This window comes from Anolis sagrei, chromosome 9 (genome assembly GCF_037176765.1).
Source record: "Anolis sagrei isolate rAnoSag1 chromosome 9, rAnoSag1.mat, whole genome shotgun sequence".
NCBI classification, from domain to species: Eukaryota; Metazoa; Chordata; class Lepidosauria; order Squamata; family Dactyloidae; genus Anolis; species Anolis sagrei.
The window spans coordinates 31,555,071-31,577,011 of NC_090029.1; the positions used below are offsets into that span (position 1 = coordinate 31,555,071).

The following is a 21,941-nucleotide window of genomic DNA, read 5'->3' on the forward strand; positions in this document are numbered from 1 at the left end:
ACACAGAAACAGTCATAGAATCCTAGAGTTGGAAGAGACCTGGTGGGCCATCCAGTGCAACCTCTTGCCAAGAAGCAGGAAAATTGCATTCAAAACACCCCCCACAGATGGCCATCCAACCTCTACTTAAAAGTCTCCAAAGAAGGAGCCTTCACCCTAACCCTTAAGCCGCTCCTCATAGGGCTTGTTCTCCAGACCCTTCATCCTTTGAGTCACCCTCTTTTGGTCACCTTCCAGCTTGTCAACATCTCCCTTCAATTGTGGTGCCCAGAATTGGACACAGTGTGATTCCAGGTGTGGTCAGTCAAAGGCAGAATAGAACATGGGTAGCATGACTTCCCTGGATCTAGACATTAGACTCCATTGATGCAGGGCAAAATCCTATTGACTTTTTTTGCTGCTGCATCACATTGTTGGCTCATGTTTAACTTATCCAAGAAGACTCCAAGATCTTTTTCACACATACTGCTGCCAAGCCAGGCAAGGTCCCACTTTCTGTATCTGCATTTCTTTTTTCCTGCCTAAGTGGAGTATCTTGCAGTTGTCATCTACAAGGTGTGAAATTCCAAAACAAAAGCCACAACATTTACAGGAGCGATTCCTCCGCACTTCACACTATAAAAGAATTCAGTACCACATCAGGGAAGTAAAATGTAGAAGATCTTTCCAACTATTTATTAACTATTTTATAGGTATGAAAACTCCCTCAATATACAAAGGAGTTCTCTTCTGTTGAATTGCTCCACTGCTACATCTTCCCAATTACTAGGAAGTGTACAAAGTAGCAGCAGAAAACAGGGCTGCTGCAAAAATATTTGCAGCTGGATCAAATCCAAATTGCACAGTGCTGAACAAGTCATTGCTTTGAGGGTTACAACAGCTACCTCATACTGGCCTCCAGCCATTAACATCTGTCTGGTAATTCAGATGAATTATGAAAAGGTTAGTCCGATCCGCCTGAGAAGGATGCAATCTCCCATCTGCAGCGCACAGGGGGTTGTTGATTATAACCCAAGGTTTTCTCTCAATGCAGAAAGGTAGTCTTCTTCAGAAATATTGATGGCATCTTGAAAGTACCTATGCATGGAAAGCTGAAGAAAGTAGGCTTCACATACAATCCCCATCCGTTCTGTTTGGAGGGACAGGAGGACTGGCGCACTCCACCTTGCACTAGAGCAAGGTTTGTGAGATGCTATGTCTATTGACTTGGTGCCTAAGAAGCCTAGCTGGTGAGAGGGCTGTGCAACTCTAGAGGCAACAGAGGCTTCAAGGGTCCTTGCCTTGGCCTGCTGCCCGGCTTGGCTCACTTTGCTCCGACTCTTCTATGGCTTCCTCAGGATCGGGCTCTGAGTTGGGCTTAGGCTCCAGGGGCAGGGAGGGAACTTTTGCCATTTGAGTCGAATTTCCAGAACCTGGAGGAAGAGCATAAGCAGAAATCCTGAAATAAGATCTTCAAACAGCAGAGAGAGCTTCTGCGTTAAGAGACAAGTGGTGAAATATCTGAGGTCTGCTCACTTGAGCATTTCTACACTGCTTCCTGTATGATTAACGTACAGCAGATACCTTTTCCTAAAATCAAAGATGTCACCACTTCCTATTTATTTAATTATTACCCAGGGACGCCCTGATGACTGTGCCTATCCACACTTTTAATAACTTGATTTTTTTAAGGAGGCTTTCTGTGACTCAGGCCAAGTTGCTTCACCCTTTTAGAGCAGTGGTTCCCAACCTTTTTTAACCAGGGACTACCTTGACCAGCAACCACCTCGACCAGCAACCACCTCGACCAGGGACCTCTTTGACCAGGGACCACATTCATCAGGAATCTCTTTGACCAGCGACCACCTTCACCAGGAATCTCTTTGACCAGCGACCACCTTCACCAGGGACCACTTTGACCAGGAACCTCTTTGACCGGGGACCACCTTGACCAGGGACCACTTTGACCAGGAACCTCTTTGACCGGGGACCATTTGACCAGGAACCACTCTCCAACATTAGTACCAAAAGGGTTACTAATCAGTTTTTAGTCAACTTTAGATTCAGTTTGGGGTGCTGATTCAGAAAATTGCATTGGATAGACCACATCAGCTCTAGTTTCTGATACAGAACATATGCCATGGTCAGCGACAGGGAAGGAGTGTCAGGTGGCACAAAAGGAGCGGAAATAAAATAAAGAGGAAGGGGGCTCATGAACTAGATTTTTCTCCTCGCGGCCCACTGGTGGTCCGTGGCCCACAGCTTAAGAACCACTCTTTTAGAGAAACCTCCCGACCATGAGATTACATTGAGGCAAAGCACCAGTCCCTTCAGATGCCACCGCACAGCTCCCAGTTGTCTGACTCTCTCCTAACATTCAGACAATGAAGAAATTAGCTTGACGTTGGCCACACAGAGATGTAGTACAGTCCGGCATACCTTGGATCATGGTCTTTGCGTACCCAGCAGCAGATGACATAGCCTTGCCCAGGGCTTGGTTGGAGCCCAAAGGCTGTGCACTGGAAGATTTTCCCGAGGCACTCCCCCGTGGCTTCGATTTGGCGTCTTTGGAAGGTTTAGTCCACACTGCGACCTCTCCAAGCTGCAAAGCAGCCCCCAGTCTCTGGGCTACGTCCACCATCTACCAAATGAGGAAGGAAGGAGGAGGAAGAAAGATGAACATTTGTGGAGTTCTATAGCATGAACATTACTGCTCTCATAGAAACACTTCTCTGATTGAACTTGACTTGCCCCCAGGCATGAAGCTGAACCTGATACACTGCTACCTGGCTGTGCGGTCAGCTCTTTATACCAACGTATTTATTTACAATACTAGCTGTACTCGCCATGCGTTGCTGTGGCCAGCCTTCCCTCCCTCTTTCCCTCCTTTCTTTCTCTCCTTCCTTCCCTCCCTCTTTCCTTCCTTCCCACTTTTTCTTTCCCTTCCTCTTTCCCTTCTTATTTCTTCCTTCTCTACCTGTTTCTTTTCTCGCTTCCTTTACTCTTTAGTTCCATCCTTCCTTGTCTCTTTCCTTCCTCCCTCCCATCCCTCTTTCTCTCTTTTGTTCCTTCTCTCCTTCCTTCCCTCTTTTCATTTTTTATTTCCTTCTCTACCTTTCATTCTTTCTTCCTCTCCTTTTCTCCTTTCCTCCTTCTTTCTCTCTTTCTCTCCCTCCTTCTCTCCTTCCTTCCTCCTTCCTTCCTTTCTGTATATGTGTGTGTGCATATATTTGGGTATATGTGTATATATGTGTGTTTGTGTACATATGTGGTTTTGCGCATGCGTTGTAATATAATTTTTGTAGTTTGGCTTTTTAAGTGCCTTCTGCTGTGTTTTTCAGTGTTTTTATGAGTGATGGTTACTTGCTGGCCTGATAGGTGTCTTGTGTCCAAATTTGGTGTCAATTCGTCCAGTGGCTTTTGAGTTATGTTAATCCCACAAACGAACATTACATTTTGATTTATCTAGATTTCTAACATACCTCAGGATCAAACTCGACGGTGCCCTCCTTTGACGCCTGGACCTTTTTCTTCATTTCATAGTACTGGACAGTGGCCTCCTTCTTGTCCCCTTGGTTGCAGAGGAGGATGGCATAGTTGAGATTTATCAGAGGGTTGCACCTGAAAACCCAAAGAGACAGAAAACACAAATGAATAGGATCAAGCCAAAGGCAAATATACATGGCGCTGGTCTCAAAAGAAGTGAATTTACAAGTTACCACCAAACTCTATGGGTTGGAACACACCCGAGACCCCACTGCAGAGTTGCCTTGGAACCTGGCCTACTATAATTAGGATTCTGCAAAGCCAAATCCCACTCATTTAGGACTGAATGCAACACAGCCTACAAAATAAATAATGCTCGATGTTTAGAATAGATGAAAGACAAAGCACATGTGGAGAGGTTACAGAGAAGCTACACAGAGTGTAATCTGCAAAGTCTCTTCCAGATAATCTCTAAGATAAGAGGCTTTCTGCAGATGATGTTTCCCCATTTCAAATTTATCTCCAAAGCTAGAGGGTGCTTTTCTCAGTCAAAGATTTGCTTTTTATGAGCATCTTGGATGTACTGGGCCCAGCACTGCATCCTCAAGTTGGGAAGTGACAGACCCCATGCAATGCCCTTCAAGCTTAGCAGCTTGCATCAGGAGGAGAGTAAGTCTTGAGTAAAACGACCTCCGTGGTTGCAAGGCAAGGATTTGACTGCTCCATAAACAAGTCTCGGTTCCTGTGTTGTAATTTACCACTTTCTATCAACACTTGTTTTTTCCAACCTCAAGAAATTTCTAGCTGGTTTTGGAACTCCTACCACACTCCTTTTGCATTGAAGATACATCAAGTACCGAATTCTAGAATATTTTACTATGAAGGGCAAAGCATCCTGAATTTGGCAGAATCCTGGACATTGCAAACAGCCAGCTTCTGAGAGTCTTGCATGTCCTATTCCAAGCAAGTGTATATTATATGCTGTCATTCAAGTAAAATACATCTGAAAAGTATTCTATCTCTTATTTTAAAAGTAAAGGTTTTCCCCTGACATTAAATCTAGTCGTGTCCGACTCTGGGGGTTGGTGCTCATCTCCATTTCTAAGCTGAAGAGCCAGCGTTGTCCATAGATACCTCCAAGGTCATGTGGCCTGCGTGACTGCATGGAGCGCCATTACCTTCCTGCCAGATTGGTATCTATTGATTTGCATATTTTTGAACTTCTAGGTTGGCAGAAGCTAGGGCTAACAGCGGGAGCTCACCCCGCTCCCCAGATTCAAACCGGGGACCTTTCATTAAGCAGGTTCAGCAGCTCAGCAGTTTAACCCACTGTGCCACTCGTCTTACACTGGTATAATCCTGACCAAATACACAGGCATTTGCAATGCCTCAAATAAAGAAAAGCACCACCACCACCACCACCAACACGTACGTGTCCAGCGCTGAAGCTTTTTGGTAGGCTAGTTTGGCATTCTCGGCATCTTCAAGATTTGTCAAAGCAACTGCATTAGGAAAAGAAGAATGGTAGTGATTTCCTTTGGCTTTGTATAGAAACACATAATTCAAAGCCTCATCTCATGGGTCTGCCTCTTAGGTGCTACAGTGCAGTAAAGTGGAGCTCTGATGGGAATACGAAGCCCTTCTTGAGATAAGAGAAAAGTAGGAAAGAGCAGCAGATGAAGAGGCAAAGCTCAATGGCAGAACGCAGGTCTCTCTGGCAGAAGGCCCCAGGTTCAATCACTGCCGTCTCCGATTGACTTGCCTGGCCAGTAGGCGATGGGGAAGACGCTTAACCGGAGATATTAGAGAGCCACTGTCAAGTAGAGGAGATCCAGAAGTTCTCAATCTTTGCCACTCCAGATCAGGCATGGACAAACTTTCTAACTTGGAGGCCGCATGCTAGCACTCCCTGCTAGGAGGACTGGCTGTCCGGTGATGGAAGGAAAGGAACGAGGAAGGAAAGAGAGAAGGAAGGAAGGGCAAAAGGGAAGGAAGGGAAGGATGGAAGGAGAAAGAGGGAAGGAGGGAGAGAGTAAAGAGGGAAGGAAGGAAGGATTAAAGGGTGGAAGGGAAGGGAAGGAAGGAAGAAAAGAAAGGAAGAAAAAAAGGAAGGAAGGAAGGATAAAAGGGAAATGAGAAGGATGGAAGGAAGGAAGGGAAGGCTAAAGGAAAGAGAAGGAAAGAAAGACAAAAAGGAAGGAAGGATGAAAGTTTGGAAGGAAAGGATGGAAGCAGAAAGAGGGAGGGAACGGTGGGAGGTGAGGAAGGAAAGGCAAAAGGGAGGAAAGGAGAGAAGGACAAAAGAGTGGAAGGGAAGGATGGAAGGAGGAAAGGAAAGAGAAGGAAAGAAGGGAAGGGAAGGAGGAAGGAAAGACTGAACGGACAAAAGGGAAAAAAGAAAGAAGAAAGATGGAGAGAGGGAGGAAAGAGGGAAGAAGGGATAAAAGGGTGGAAGGAAAGGATGGAAGCAGAAAGGATGGAGGGAACGGAGGGAGGCAAGCAGGAAGGAAAGAGAGAAGGAAGGAAAGGCAAAAGGGAGGGAAGGACAAAAGAGTGGAAAGGGAGGGAGGGAGGGAGGGAGGGAGGGAGGGAGGGAGGGAGGGAGGGAGAGGAAGGAAGGAAGGAAGGAAGGAAGGAAGGAAGGAAGGAAGGAAGGAAGGAAGGAAGGTGGAAGAGAATGGAGGGAGGGAGGGAGGGTAGGAGAAAAGAAAGTAAGAAGGAAAGGCAAAGGGAAGGAAGGAGAAAGAGGGAGAGAGAGAAGGAAGGAGAAAAGGGTGGAAGGGAGGGAGAAAGAGGGAAAGGAGGAAGCAGGAAAGAGAAAAGGAAGGATAGGATGGTGAGAGAGAGGAGGGCCTGAGAAAAGAGCCCAAGGGGTTGCATCTGGCCCCTGGGTCTGGGTTTGCCCATTCCTGCTCCAGATGTTTGCGGTTTTAACTGCTAGAAGCCCCACCTAGCATAGCTGATGGTTTGGGATTCTGTGTTTGAAGTCCATCACTTCTCAATGGGTGAAGATTGAGAGCCACAGAATCATAGCATCACGAGACCCCCAAGGGCCATCCAATCCAACCCCCTGCCATGCAAGTAGACACAATTAAAAGCACTCCCTAGAGATGGCCATCCAACCACCCAAGCAGATCATATTGGCTTATTCAAATTACAATGATGTAACTTGAATGTCTGTCAATCAAGACAGGAAGTCGAGATCTGGCTAGAAGGGACTCCATTCATGTTCATTTTATCAGAAGCTAGAGCTGCCTTCAAGTCACAGACTCAAATACCTAATCTATAAAACAGTAATAAAAACTTGTATGGATTCTTCCAGGGAGAGGCTGTATCATTAATATCAAGAACTCGACATACCTAAACTTTTACATGGTTGCCTCAGCGAGGGAGGGAACCTTTGCTGCCCATTATCAGCCCTATCTTCATGGCCGTCACTAAGCAAAAGGGTCAGTGTACCTGCTAACAACATGTAGAGTTCTGCCAACTTTGGCTGGAGGTGGACGGCCGCACTGACAAAGTGGAAAGCAGAGGCGTATTGCTGCATAGTCAGGTGGACCAAGCCAAGGTTGTAGAGGATCTTCCAGTCAAAGGGCGCCAGGTAGTTGGCCCGTTTCAGGCAGCTGATGGCCTGCAAGGAAACAGAGCTCTGCTCAGGCAAAGAGAGGCCAGCCTAAGATTGTGAAGAGCAGGCAAGGGACATCAAGCGCATGTGCACACGTACCGCAACATATTTCTTTTTGCCAAAGAAGCACATTCCAATGTTGTTCCAGAGCGGGGGGCTTTCAGGCACCGCACAAGCCACCACCCGGTACTTGGTGAGGGCCACGTCAAAGTCTCCATGCGTCTGCATCATGCTGCCAGCTGCCAAGATGGCCTTTTAAGGACAAATAAACAATGCACTTTTAGCTGGCTTGCTACATGCAATAAAGTAAATACAGGGTAAATACAGTACATTTTCAAAACACGAAATGGAGAAACATTTTGCTGTGGTCGAAGAACCTTGTCAAGTTGGAGACCTCTCAAAGAAGCACAAGATAATATAATTCAGTGTTTCTCAACCTAAGGGTTGGGACCCCTGGGGGGGGGGGGTCACAAAGGGGTGTCAGAGGTGGTCACGAAAGACCATCAGAAAACACAGTATTTTCTGTTGGTCATGAGAGTTCTGTGTGGGAAGATTGGCCCAATTCCATCATTGGTGGAGTTCAGAATCATCTTTGATGGTAGGTGAACTATAAATCCCAGCACTGGTGGAGTTTCCCCAAACTCCACCAGTGTTCACATTTTGGCATATTGAGTATCATGCCAAGTTTGGTCCAGATCCATTATTATTTGAGTCCACAGTGCTTTCTGGATGTAGGTGAACTACAACTCCAAAACTCAAGGTCAATGCCCACCAAACCCTCCCAGTATTGTCTGTTGGTCATGGGAGTTCTGTGTGTCAAGTTTGGTTCAATTCTATCATAGTGGAATTTATAGTTCACCTACAATCAAAGAGCATCTGAACTCCACCAATGATGGAATTGAACCAAATGTGGCACACAGGACTCCCATGACCAACAGAAAACACTGGAAGGGTTTGGTGGGTATTGATGTTGAGTTTGCGAGTTGTAGTTCACCTACATCCAGAGATCACTGTGGACTCAAACAATGATGGATCTGGACCAAACTGTACACGAGTACTCAATATGCCCAAATGTAAACACTGGTGCAGTTTGGGGAAAATAGAATCTTGACATTTGGGAGTTGTAGTTGCTGGGATTTATAGTTCACCTACAATCACAAAGCATTCTGAATCCCACCAACAATAGAATTGGGCCAAACCTCCCACACAGAACCCCCATGTAGGCCACAGCAACGCGTGGCAGGGGACGGCTAGTATATAATAAATCATTGTTTATTTTGGTTGCCATTTCCAAACATAAACATTTATCCACAATGAACCAAATACATCCTATCTAGGTATCTTCAAGGTTCTGCAACATGACCATGGCATTCTTGGGGCAGAAGTCCTGCATTTCAGTAGGATTTACTATTAGCCATGGATTTCAGTTTCAGGAGTCGTTGTACTTTACTGACTTTCAAACAGCTCAGGTTAGCAGATTTTTCTCTCTCTCTCTTTCAATTAACAATGCAGTGTTCTTCTTCAAAGTACCTTATAGTTGCTGGGATCGTATGTGAGCGCGTTCCCAAGATGCTCAAAGGCTTTCTGATAATCCTCGCGCTAAGCAAAGAGCAAAAGAAGGGATCAAGAGGAAAATAATGTACAATAAATGTATCACATTATATGAAAAAAGAGCTGTTTCCCATGACATGCTCCCGTGAGTACAGCCTGGGAAATGTAAGTACTTGGACTCCAGCTCCTGCAGTTCCCCAGATGGCAGGGCTACGGATGTTTCCAAACTCCCCGCAGCATCAAAGATTACAGCTACCTGGCAACAGTGACCCGCTGCTCCCTCTGGTTTTCATAACTAGAATGTGAGTTGTACACATTTCACGTTTGCTGGGGATCAGCAGAAGACGTCGGTTCACTTTCTTTACCCTGGTGACTCTCTGCCTTTCTTCTCAAAGGGCTCAGAAGTGAGTGAGTGGTACTTGGGCTCACATCTTTATAGCCCTGCACAGGATTCCCCACTGAGGCCCCTTCCACATAAGGAATATATGGCAATGTGGACTCAGATAACCCAGTTCAAAGTGCATATTGTGGGATTTTCTGCCTTGATATTCTGAGTTAATATGGCTGTGTGGAAGGGCCCTGAGAAGGATACACTGTGTTGTCGAAGGCTTTCATGGCCAGAATTGCTGAGTTGCTGTGACTTAACCAGGCTGTCTGGCCATGTTCCAGAAGCATTCTCTCCTGATGTTTCACCCACATCTATGGCAGGCATCCTCAGAGGTTGTGAGGTCTGTTGGAAACTAAGTAAGTAAGGTTTATATATCTGTGGAATGTCCAGGCTGGGAGAAAGAACTCTTGTCTGTTGGAGGCAAGTGTGAATGATGCAATAAATCACCTTGATTAGCATTGCAAAGCCTTGCAGCTTCAAGGCCTGGCTGATTCCTGTCTGAAGGGATGAACCAACCTGGACACAGCATATTTTTTGAGAACACAGAAATGCTGGACCACTTTAACACTTACTATATCAGACTACACAAAGAAGGCACTGAAATCCACAAAGGATCCATTCCCCCTGGTTGTGAGGTCTGTTGGAAACTAAGCAAGGGAGGTCTATATATCTGTGTAAGGTCCAGGGTGGGAGAAAGAACTCTTGTCTGCTGGAGGCAAGTGTGAATGTTGCAATAAATCACCTTGATTAGCATTGCAAAGCCTGGCAGCTTCAAGACCTGGATGTTTCTTGCATGGGGGAATCCTTTGTTGGGAGGTGTTAGCTGGCCCTGATAGTTTCCTGTCTGGAATTCCCCTGTTTTCAGAGTGTTGCTCTTCATTTACTGCCCTGATTTTAGATTTTTTTAAATACTTCTAGCCAGATTTTGTTCTTTTTCACAGTTTCCTCCTTTCTGTTGAAAGTGTCCACATGCTTGTGGATTTCAGTGGCTTCCCTGTGTAGCCTGACATAATAAGTGTTAGAGTGGTCCAGCATTTCTGTGTTCTCAAGTAATATGCTGTGTCCAGGTTGGTTCATCTCCCAGGCAGGAATCAACATGGTCTTGAAGCTGCAGGGCTTTGCAATGCTAATCAAGATGATTCATTGCAAGACTCACACTTGCTTTCAACAGACAAGAGTTCTTTATCCCATCCTGGACAATCCACAGGCAGCAACCAGCCAGGCTTTGAGGCTACAAGGCCATTTAATGCTACTCAAGTTGGAGCCCCCGGTTTTTTTGTCATGTCAGGAGTGACCTGAGAAACTGCAAGTCGCTTCTGGTGTGAGAGAATTGGACATCTGCAAGGATGTTGCCCAGGGGACGCCCGGATGATTTTTGATGTTTTTATCATCCTTGTGGGAGGCTTCTCTCATATCCCCGCATGAGGAGCTGGAGCTGATAGAGCGAGCTCATCCACCTCTCCCCGGATTCGAACCTGCGACCTGTCGGTCTTCAGTCCTGCCAGCACAGGGGTTTAACCCACTGCGCCACCGGGAGCCCCCAGTGGTGTTAAACTGCTGACCAAAAGGTCGCAGGTTCAAATCTGGGGAGTGGCATGAGCTTCCGCTGTCAGCTCCAGTTTTTGCTGGAGCTGACAGCAATTCGAAAACATGCAAATGTGAATAGATCAATAGGTACCACTCTGGCGGGAAGGGAACGGCGCTCCATGCAGTCATGCTGGCCACATGACCTTGGAGGTGTCTACAGACAACGCCGGCTCTTCAGCTTAGAAATGGAGATGAGCATCAGAGTCCCAGAGTCGGAGACAACTGGAATTAATGTCTGGGGCAACCTTTACCTTTACCTAATCTGGCCAATTGCAACATTCACACCTGCCTCCAACAGACAGGAGTTCTTTCTCCCACCCTGGACATTCCACAGATATATAAACCTCACTTCCTGAGTTTCCAACCTCTGAGGAAGCCTGCCATAGATGAAGGTGAAACGTCAAGAGAGAATGCTTCTGGAACACAGCCCGACAGCCTGAAAAACCTACAACAATCCAGGGCAGACATTGTTTCCTGCATTACTCTGTATTTTCTCCCTCGGCCCTGAATCACACTGCTCTAAGATACACCACACAAAGCTCTTCAGACACACAACTTTGCTGAAAGCTGCAAATTCTGGAACTGGGAAATCCAGAAGGTTAAACCCACCTACCCCAAATTCAGAAATCCACTCTCTGTGACAAACAAAACCCAGCCAACAATACGTGTGCTGAGCTGATTATGGAATTAATTTGATGCTCCTTCCGTCTGTCGCAAGTCAGTGAAAGAGCAAAGAGTATGATATTGTCCCCCTCCCTTTGAGCAATCTCGGAAAAAGTTCGGAAAGACCAAAGCCTTCCTGCGGACAAATTCTTCGGAAATGACTGTATTATAAGCTGCCCCTCTTGCTTTTGATCAGTCGGCCCCGGTGTGGCTCCGAGGTTCTTGAGATCGCTTCTATGCCAAGGTCATTGTCTCTCTCAAAGCAGCACGGAGCTGGGCGCTAATTTGGGAGAAAAGGGGGCCGCGGGAGCTTTGAAAGGCCAGACTTCTGAGGGGTCAGAATCAGGGTCTGATCTCTTTCAAGTTATTTCTGATTCTCCTCGCCCCCCAGTCCCGCCACTCAGGCTTTCTTATTTAATAGTTCTGCAATTCCGTCACCTTACAATGCCAAGTATTTTATTATACTTACTATCTATCTATCTATCTTTCTATCTATCTATCTATCTATCTATCTATCTATCTATATTATTGTTATTATTATTGACACAAAAGCACAGTATGTCACAGCAAATGAGATCTATAGACTGGATATTATTATTATTATTATTATTATTATTATTATTATTATTATAACAAGGGCATAGGCTATTGACTCGCTAGACCAGGTTCATGGGTACAGGGTAAAGTTTCTTCCTTCAATGGCTTCAAACAGTTTACGGAGAAGGGTCAGCTCCATTTTGCCTGATGGGATTTTAGATTTGGGATTTGAACTTCTAAGATGCCGGACCTCATTGAAAAGCAAAGCAATGAATCGACTCCCCTACCTCCAGGTACAGCAAGCCCAAGGTAGTAAGCAGCTCCGTGTTTTCTGGAGAGAACCTGAAATACATACATATGAATCATGGAATCCTAGAGTTGGAAAAGACCTCGTGAGCCATCCAGTCCAACCCCATTCTGCCAAGAAGCAGGAAAATTGCATTCAAAGCACCCCCAACAGATGGACATCCAGCCTCTGTTTCGAAGCCTCCAAAGAAGGAGCCTCCACCACACTCTGGGGCAGAGAGCTCCACTGCTGAACAGCTCTCAGAGTCAGGAAGTTCTTCCTAAGATTCAGGTGGAATCTCCTTTCTTGTAGTTGTTCCATTGCATACTAGTCCCCAGAGCAGCAGAAAACAAGCTTGCTCCCTCTCCCTGTGACTTCCCCTCACATATTTATACATGGCCCTCATCGTGCCTCCTCTCAGCCTTCTCTTCTTCAGGCTAAGCATGCCCATCTCTTTAAGCCGCTCCTCATAGGGCTTGTTATTCAGACCCTTGACCATTTGAGTCGCCTTCCTCAGGACACAGCATTCCAGTTTATCAATATCTCCATTTAATTGTGGTGCCCAGAATTGGACACAGTGTGATTCCAGGTGTGGTCTGACCAAGGCAGAATAGAACATGGGGAGTATGATTCTTATTGATGCAGGCCAAAATCCCATTGGCTTGTTTATCTGCAGCATCACATTGTTGGCTCATGTCCCCCTTTCACCCCACGAGGATTCCAAGATCTTTTCCACATGTCCTGCTCTCGAGCCATGCATCCCCCGTTCTGTCTCTTTGCCTTTTCTTTCTCTAAGTGGAGTCTCTTGCATTTGTCCCTGTTGAACTTCATTTTGTTAGTTTTGGCCCATCATCTCCCTAATCTGTTCAGATCATTTTGAATTCCACTCCTGTCATGAGTCCAATGGTGGGAGAAATGCAAGACGTAAGTGGAATAAAATAAACAACACCCAAGGTGGCTGGAGAGGAGCAAGAGAGGTTTCCCCAATGCTTTCCAGCTCAATTGCTCCACACAAGATCTCTTCCGTTCTCAGCAAAAGAAAGGGTCTTACTCGACTGCTTTCTTGTAAACTTCAATGGCTTCATCCTTATTCCCCTCCAATAAGTGGATTTTCCCCAGCATCATGTATGTCAGGTCATGGCGGTTGAGCTGCAAGGCGTTGTTGAGCTGGTCTTTTGCCTGGACAAAGCACAGAGAATTGGTTTCAGAAAATGGGCAGGATAGTACCTGTGTTCATAATCTGGAGACTTCCTTTATGGCAGCATCATCCTTATTTGGCAGCAGCACCTTTGTTTTGTGCCCTCCCTTCCACAAATACACCCCAACACAGTGTCGGATTATTTCTGTCTCCAGGCACTTGTCTATTCTGAGAGGCAATTAGGTTTCTCAACTGTTAAACTGATTTACCTAGGTATGTCTTTGAACTGTTAGGAACAAAGATATGCCAATGCACAAAAAAACACCCACACATATATAGCAGAGTTTCAGCAGTGTTCTTTTAGTGGCCCAAAAACATCTACTCTCCCTTAAAATATAGTTGCCTTTAAATCACGCTCTCAAGAGAGAAAAATAAGCACACTTCTTTAAAAGTAAAACAGTTGGTTTACTCACAGACTTAATGGATTCAGCATAATGGTACTTAGCATATCAATCCATTTACAAATAGATTTGAAGTAGTTCCTCTGTGTAGGTAACAGAGGGCACCATTTCGTAGAATCAACAGTATAGTTCAAAGCATCTTTCTATTCTGAGTGTAAGAGTCTCTGTCTAGTCTGAAAGTCCAATGGAGTCTAAAACATACAGCTCCTACTGAAATCTGAAGCACACTGTTCTAAAATGGAGTCTGAGTCCTGAACAAGCCCAGTTCTGATCACATGGTCTGAAGAGGTAAATAAAAACTGCAAACCAATATACACATAAACAATACAGTAAGCAATTATATACATAACAAATAACTAGTGGAAGCTTGAAGAAGGGATGCAAGACCGAGAACAAGCCATGAGCTGCCTTTGTTTGGCCGCTCCTGAGTTGGATCCTGATGTCAAGAAACCTGGAAGTCCGAACTGGCAGCTTTGTGGGGGACTGAGAAGGAGGCTGCAGGTAAGCAAGGCTTTCACAGCTCATCAGTCCGGAAAATGTTTAGCCCAGCACTGAAGCCGGAGGGCTGCTGAATGGCACAAAGGAGCAGAAGTGCTCCTCCTGGGCCCATCGCTAATCCCCTCCAACGAGAGAGAGAGAGAGAGAGAGAGAGAGAGAGAGAGAGAGAGGCATTGATTTCAGTGGCCTCCTTTCCTCCCCAGGGCTCAGCCGGTGGGACGGGAATGAAAGGTTGCAGGGTCCCGTCCCCCCCGCAACACATTAAAGGAAAGAGACGCTGACAAAGTTAAAAAAAAAAAAAGAATTATGCAGCATGGAGTATTCATAACTAAAAAGTGAAAATGCCAACACACTTTGCAGGCTTCATATTTCATAGGCCCAGATGACTCAGTGCTAGGGCAGCACACAATTCGGGGAAATGGTGGATTCAGCAGTATTTGGGAGGAGGTGTTTTAGACAAATTGCACAGGAAAACACTAAAACAGTGGTTCTCAACCTGTGGGTCCCCAGATGTTTTGGCCTTCAACTCCCAGAAATAATAATAAATAATAATAATGATAAAACTTTATTTGTACCCCGCTACCATCTCCCCAAGGGACTCGGTGCGGCTTACATGAGGCCGAGCCCACAACACAGCAATAACAAAAGCAAAAACAACAATAATACAAGCATTAAATAAAACTCATAACAGAACATAAGCAATAAACATTAACAATAGCATGACGACATTTAAAAACTTATGGCTGGGCCAAATGTAATAATTTAAATTTTAAAATATGCTGGACATGGCAGGTAAAAAATGATTAGGGTAGGATTTTTGGAAAGTGATGGGCACGCAAACAATCCTAGGTCATTAATAAAGTGCATTTAAGGACAGATTGCAGGGAGTTTCTTATTCTGGGAAGGTACATTGGAATAACCACGTTTTCAGACTCCTCCTAAAGACTGCCAAAGTTGGGGCATGCCTAATATCCTTAGGGAGTGAATTCCAGAGATGAGGGGCCACCACCAAGAAGGCCCTCTCCCTCGTCCCCACCAGTCGCACCTGTGACAGAGGTGGGAGCGCGAGAAATCCTAACAGCTGGCAAAGTGGCTGGGATTTCTGGGAGTTGTAGGCCAAAACACCTGGGGACCCACAAATTGAGAACCACTGCACTAAAAGAACACCTTCCGCTTAAAATCAAGGATTACCATATATACTCAAGTATAAGCCGACCTGGATAAAAGCCGAGGCCCCTGATTTTACCACAAAATCTGGGAAAACCTATCAACTCAAGTATAAGCCAGGAGTGGGAAATGCAGCACCTACTGATAAATAATGATATAGTACAATAGAGTAATATATAATACCAATATTGTACTATGCTAATAATATATTGTATGTATATATATCTTGTAAGCCGCTCTGAGTCCTCTTCGGGGTGAGAAGGGCGGCATATAAATGTCGTAAATAAATAAATAAATGAATACATAAATTTCAAAATAAAAATTGATACCAATAAAATTCCATTAATTGAGGCATCAGTAGGTTCAATTGTCTCCTTTTTGCCTTGTATTTTATTTGTGTTGTATTTTAAAATGGTCATATGACTAGTCAAATAAATAAATTATTATTTACCATTGAAAACCTAGAGCAGTGGTTCTCAACTTTTCTAATGCCACGACCCCTTAATACAGTTCCTCATGTTGTGGTGACCCCCAGCCATTAAATTATTTTCATTGCTACTTCATAATTGTAATTTTGCTACTGTTATGAATCATAATGCAAATATCTGATATGCAGGATGTATTCTTATTCACTGGACCAAATTTGGCACAAATACCCAATATGCCCTAACTTGAATACTGGTGGGGTTGGGATGGGAGGATTGATTTTGTCATTTGGGAGTTGTAGTTGCTGGGATTTATAGTTCATCTACATTCAAAGAGCATTCTGAACTCTACCAACGATTGAATTGGACCACACAACTCCCATGACCAACAGAAAATACTGGAAGGATTTGGTGGGCATTGACCTTGAGTTTGGGAGTTCTAGTTTGCCTACACCCACAGAGCACTGTGGATTCAAACAATGATGGATCTGGATCAAACTTGGCACGGATATTCAATATGCCCAAATGTGAACACTGGTGAAGTTTGAGGAAAATAGACCTGGACATTTGGAAATTGTAGTTGCTGGGATTTATAGTTCACCTACAACCAAAGAGCATTCAGAAGCCCACCAACAATAGAATTAGGCCAAACTTCCCACACAGAACGCCCATGACCAACAGAAAAATACTGTCTGTGATGGTCTTTGGCGACCCCTCTGACACCCCCTTGTGACCCCTCCAGGGGTCCCGACCCCCAGGTTGAGAACCACTGACCTAGAGCAAAATGTACATAAAATTGTAATTTAAGAGAAGACTGTCCAACTCTGATTCAACCATTATTCTAATCACCTTCAATGTTAATGTGCTTACATATCCTTCCAATAATAATAGAGTAAAATAAGTGTAATAATAACAATAATAAATAGAGTAAAATAAGAAATGTAATAATAACAATGGCTGCTATGACAGTATAATTCATATATATTCCAGTATAAGCCGACCTGAATATAAACAAATTATTATTATCATTGAAAAGCTAGAGCAAAATGTGCATAAAATTGTAATTTAAGATAAGACTGTCCAGCTCTGATTAAACCATTATTCTAACCACCTTCAATGTTAATGTGCTTACGTATCCTTTCAATAATAATAGAGAGTAAAATAATAAATATAACAATAATAATAGATTAAAATAATGGAAATGTAATAATAATGGAAATAATAGAGTAAAATAATAAGTGTAATAATAACAACAATAAAGTTAAATTATAAATTTTATATTAATAATAATATTAGAGTAAAATGACAACAGAGTAAAATGATAAATATCCTTGACTCGATGATGATGATGATGATGATAATTACAGTAAAATAACCACAACAGAGAAAAATAATAAATATACTTGACTCAATGATAATAATAGTAATAAATAACAGTAAAATAACAACAGAGTAAAATGATAAATACCCTTGACTTGATAATAATAATAAAAATTAAAAATAATAATAGAGTAAAATAACAACAACAGAGTAAAATAATAAATACCCTTGACTCAATATTATTATTATTATTATTATTATTAATAATAATAATAATAATAATAATTAGAGTAAAATAACAAGAAGAACAACAAAACAACAGAGTAAAATGATAAATACCCTTGGCTCGATGATGATGATGATGATGATGATAATAAATAGTGAAATAACAACAACAACAGAGTAAAATAATAAATACCCTTGACTCAAGAATCAGCCAAGGGGGGCTTTTTCAGCCTAAAAAAGAGATGAAAAACTAGGCTTATACTCGAGTATATACAGTAAGTCATGCAAATGTATGTGGACACAAGGCCATTTCTCTGATTGGCATGATTCAAACTGAAGCATCTTGCTAAGAATGCTATCTGTCAGTGCAGCTCCTGTTAGGAATTGTGGGAGTTGAAGTCCAAAACACCTGGAGGGGTGAAGTTTACCCATGCCTGAGCTAGAGAGATAATACAGTGACCTATGTAATTCCTAACTTTTCAGGGCTAGAGAATCTCCTAGTAAGTACGAGGGATTCAGAAGACAGCAGTCCAACACAAGAACGGTCTCAAGCTTGGTTTCTTCCATGTCTTCTTTCCCTGTTCTCTTTCAAACAATCCAGATGTGCTCGCAGGCCCCCAAAAGGTTGGAACACTACTGTTCCAGTCCTATATGGCCATAGAGGGTTCTTCAGCAGGCCACATAAATAGTTTTATGAGAACTTCCCGTATTACCTTATTGAAATACTTCAGCTGCATGTAGCAGACACCCAGGTTGTGGCAGATCTCCTACGAGCACAAGAACAGAAGGAAACTGTAAATTACACATGATTCAAGAGAGGATGGGAAATAGTCCATTGTTCCAACTGATTTCTGCAAAACCAAATTGTAAATGACAGGAGTAGTGCTCTCAAGAAGACCAACAAATTCAGGAATGACACAACCTATAAAAGAAATCGTATTTCTGAGCAGCTTCCTTGTTTTCTCCTGCTAGTAACAACTTATGCCCACCTGGTTTGAAAAAAGATGACTATGTGAACCACTGACAAATCTATCTGTAATATAACATACTAGGTTGGGTACCCGGGGTTGCCCAGATTATTTGAAAACGTCATTTTTAATTGTACAAAATGCATAAGATTGTGAGTGAACTACAACTCACATCAAGCCAGGTTAACCCTCAGAAATTTCACCAGTACTTCAAGTTTGTGATGTTGGGCAAATTTGTTCTAGATGCATCATCAGTGGGGTTCAGTGTGCTCTCTGGCTATAGGGTAAACTACAACTCTCACTATGGTGAGTTGTTCCCTCAAATCCCTCCAGTAGGTTGAGTTGGTCATGAGGGTTCTGTGTGCCAAGTTTTGTCCAGGTCTATCATCGGTGGAGGTCACAGTTTCTCTGGTTCTGGGTGAACTATAACTCCCAGAAAGGAAGGTCAGTCCTCCTCCCCCCCCCCCAAAAAAAAAACCCCGCCTGTAATCAAATTTCTGCACATCAGGTTTGTGTGCCAAGTTTGGTCTGGGTCTATCATCTGGTTCTGGGTGAACTACAACTCCCAGAAAGGAAGGTCAGTTCTCCCCAAACCCCTCTAGAAAGTTTGGTCCAGATCTATTGGTGTTTGGATTCACAGTGCTCTCTGGACATAGGTGAACTACAATTCCCACAAGTCAAGGGGAATTTTCCCCAAAGACCTCCAGTATTTTTTGGTTATCACGGGGGCTCTGTGTCATCAGTTTGGTCCAATTCCATCTTTGGTGGAGTTCAGTGTGCTCATTGATTGTAAGTGAACTATAAATCCCAGTACCTACAACTCCAAAACTCTACCTCTGAGGATGCTTGCCATAGATGCAGGCGAAACGTCAGGAGAAATGCCTCTAGAACATGGCCATACAGCCCGAAAAAACCCACAAGAACTGAACTCCAAAATGTCCAGACCAATTTCCCTCAAAACCCACCAGTATGCAAATTTGGGCATATCGGGTATGCATGCCAAGTTTGGCCGAGATTGTTTGAGTTCATAGTGCGCTCTGAATGTAGATGATCTACAACTCCTATAAATTCCTTCAAAGACCTCCAGCGTGTTTTGTTGGTCATGAGTTCTGTATGCCAAATTAGTTCCAGTCCATTGTGGGTGGAGTTCAGAGTGCTCTTAGATTACAGGTGAACTATACATCCTAGGACTTACAATTCCTATAAGTCAATGTGAAGTCTCCCCAAGTCTCTGTAGTATGTTCAGTTGCTGACCAATTGAATGCTCCTAGATTGCAGGTGAACTATACATCCCAGTACCTAGAACTCTTATAAATCATGGTGAATTCTCCCCAGAGCTCTCTGGTATGTTTAGTTGTTGATCAATTCCTCTGTGTGCTGTGTGCCATAGAAAATAATAGGAAAGGGTTAAGGGAGAGGCAATGGGTGGGGTCATTCAAATTCCACACCAATTGCGAGAGTGAGAAACACTGGGATGTCTATGGTAGAGGAAACACATAAAATCTAGGATGAAATGGTCCCTTTATGAAAGCCTTGCTTTGGGTGGTGGGCAGTGTGGTGTTTGTGGAGGACATTGGCAGGGCTCTTGGACATGTTTATGGTGCTCACTATACCCTGCAATGTTATTGGAGGGAGGGCTTTTGGTGGCCCCTGAGTAGTGGGAGCGATGTTTGTGGAGGTGGGAGCTTGTTTGTGTAAGTGACACCCCAACCACACACACACATACATATTTTCACTTTATCATGTGTATAGGAGCCCCCGGTTATGCAATGTGTTAAACCCTTTTGCCAGCAGGACCGTTGACCAACACACCAGGGGTTTGAAGCCAGGGAGAGCGGGTTGAGCTCCTTCTGTCAGCTCCAGCTCCCCATGCGGGGACATGAGAGAAGCCTCTCACAGAATGGTGAATCATCAAATATCTGGGCATCCCCTGGGCAACGTCATTGCAGATGGCCAATTCTATGTCCCACCTCGAAACTTACAATCTTCTGGGGAAGCCCTGCTCTCGATCCCACCTTTGTCATAAATGCGCTTGGTGGGGATGAGAGACAGAGCCTTCTCGGCAATGGCCCCTGCCTGTGGAACCTGCTCCCCTGAGAAATTAGGTCAACAGCTTCCCTCCTTTCCTTCAGGAAAAAGTTGAAGACATGGCTATGGGACCAGGCATTTGGATAGCAGGCTGACAATAAAAATGACAACTTTATGCTATAGAAAATGACTATGGACAGATTTCGGATTAAGTTGTTGATCGTAGAACTCAGATAATTCAATTTGCACTATTTTAAATTGTTTTTAATCTAATTTTAATATTTTACTCATTATGTAACTGTTGTTTTATCTGTTTGTATATGGCGGGCATCGAATTGTTGCCGGCTGTAAGCCACCCTGAGTCCCCCTCCAGGGATAGAGAAGGGCAGGGTACAAATATTTGAAATAAATAAATTTTCTCACACCAGAAGCAACTTGCAGTTTCTCAAGTCGCTCCTGACACAGAAAAAAATACTGTATATACTCAAGTATAAGCCTAGTTTTTAAGTCCTTTTTTAGGCTGAAAAGGTCTCCCCCGGCTTATACTCAAGTTGAGGTTATTTATTATTTTACTTTGTTTTTTATTATTACATTTATTATTTTATTATTGTTGTAATTTTTACATTTATTATTTTACACTATTATTGTTGTTGTTATTTTACTCTATTTATTATGATTGGAAGGCTATGTAAGCACATTTACATTGAAGAAGGTTAGAATAATGGTTTAATCAGAGTTGGACAGTCTTAGTTGGACCTCCACTAAAACGAGTTCTCCTCTGCAAATAATCTGTCCTTGTTTATCTCGTGTTTATCTCGCCTGAGTTTTTAATCTGTTTCTACCCAATTTTCTTTTATCCATTACACGTAGCTCGCCCATGTTACCATGATTGTGTTTATTGTGTTTATTGTAATTTTATATTGCTATGTTGTCTTTTGTTTTATGTAACTGCGTTATTATTATTTATTATTTGCGTTTTTGGTTTTGTTTTATTTCATGTAATTGTTGTTTTGGGCTTGGCCTCATGTAAGCCCCACCGAGTCCTCATTGGAGAGATGGAGTGGGATACAAATAAAGATTATTGTTATTATTATTATTATCGTGGATTATAGTTTTATGTAAATATTCAAAAATATTTAATCTACTGATGCCTAAATTAATATAATTTTATTGGTATCTATTTTTATTTTGAAATTTACCAGTGGAATCTGCATTTCCACCCTCGTCTTATACTCGAGTCAATACGTTTTCCCAGTTCTTTGTGTTAAAATTAGGTGCCTCGGCTTATATTCGGGCCGGCTTATACTCGAGTATATACGGTATATGTATGGATTATTTTAGCTATGAGATATGTCAGTATGCTAGTCAACATGATAAAGATGATGTATAACTACTATAGTTACTCGCCACACTGAATGAAAGAACACTCCAAGAATCTGGAAAATCATGTTAGTGTGTGCTAATATGTGCTGCAAAGTCCTTTCAAGCGAATCAGCACAGCTGCCCAGAAAGAGCTTGAGATGAGAGACTGGAAATATCCTGCCTGAATAACAGAATCAGGTTTATACAGGTATTCATAATGAAACCATACTTCACCTACAGCTGACAC

General features: G+C 43.3%; 1 protein-coding gene across 2 annotated transcripts in view; it reads right to left on the reverse strand.

Moving 5' to 3' along the window:
* Positions 1–647: 647 nt before the first annotated feature.
* Positions 648–21,941, reverse strand: part of BBS4 (Bardet-Biedl syndrome 4) — a 51,812-nt gene continuing 30,518 nt past the window's right edge. For both annotated transcript variants that reach the window (XM_067471421.1, XM_067471422.1), the window contains 10 exons: positions 18,050–18,103; positions 13,154–13,281; positions 12,104–12,158; positions 8,621–8,689; positions 7,190–7,342; positions 6,925–7,096; positions 4,898–4,967; positions 3,462–3,600; positions 2,419–2,620; positions 648–1,412 (listed from right to left, as the gene is read on the reverse strand). In XM_067471421.1, the coding sequence (XP_067327522.1) occupies positions 1,267–1,412; positions 2,419–2,620; positions 3,462–3,600; positions 4,898–4,967; positions 6,925–7,096; positions 7,190–7,342; positions 8,621–8,689; positions 12,104–12,158; positions 13,154–13,281; positions 18,050–18,103 (1,188 nt within the window). In that variant the 3' untranslated portion in view covers positions 648–1,266. The remainder of the gene's footprint in view (positions 1,413–2,418; positions 2,621–3,461; positions 3,601–4,897; positions 4,968–6,924; positions 7,097–7,189; positions 7,343–8,620; positions 8,690–12,103; positions 12,159–13,153; positions 13,282–18,049; positions 18,104–21,941) is intronic.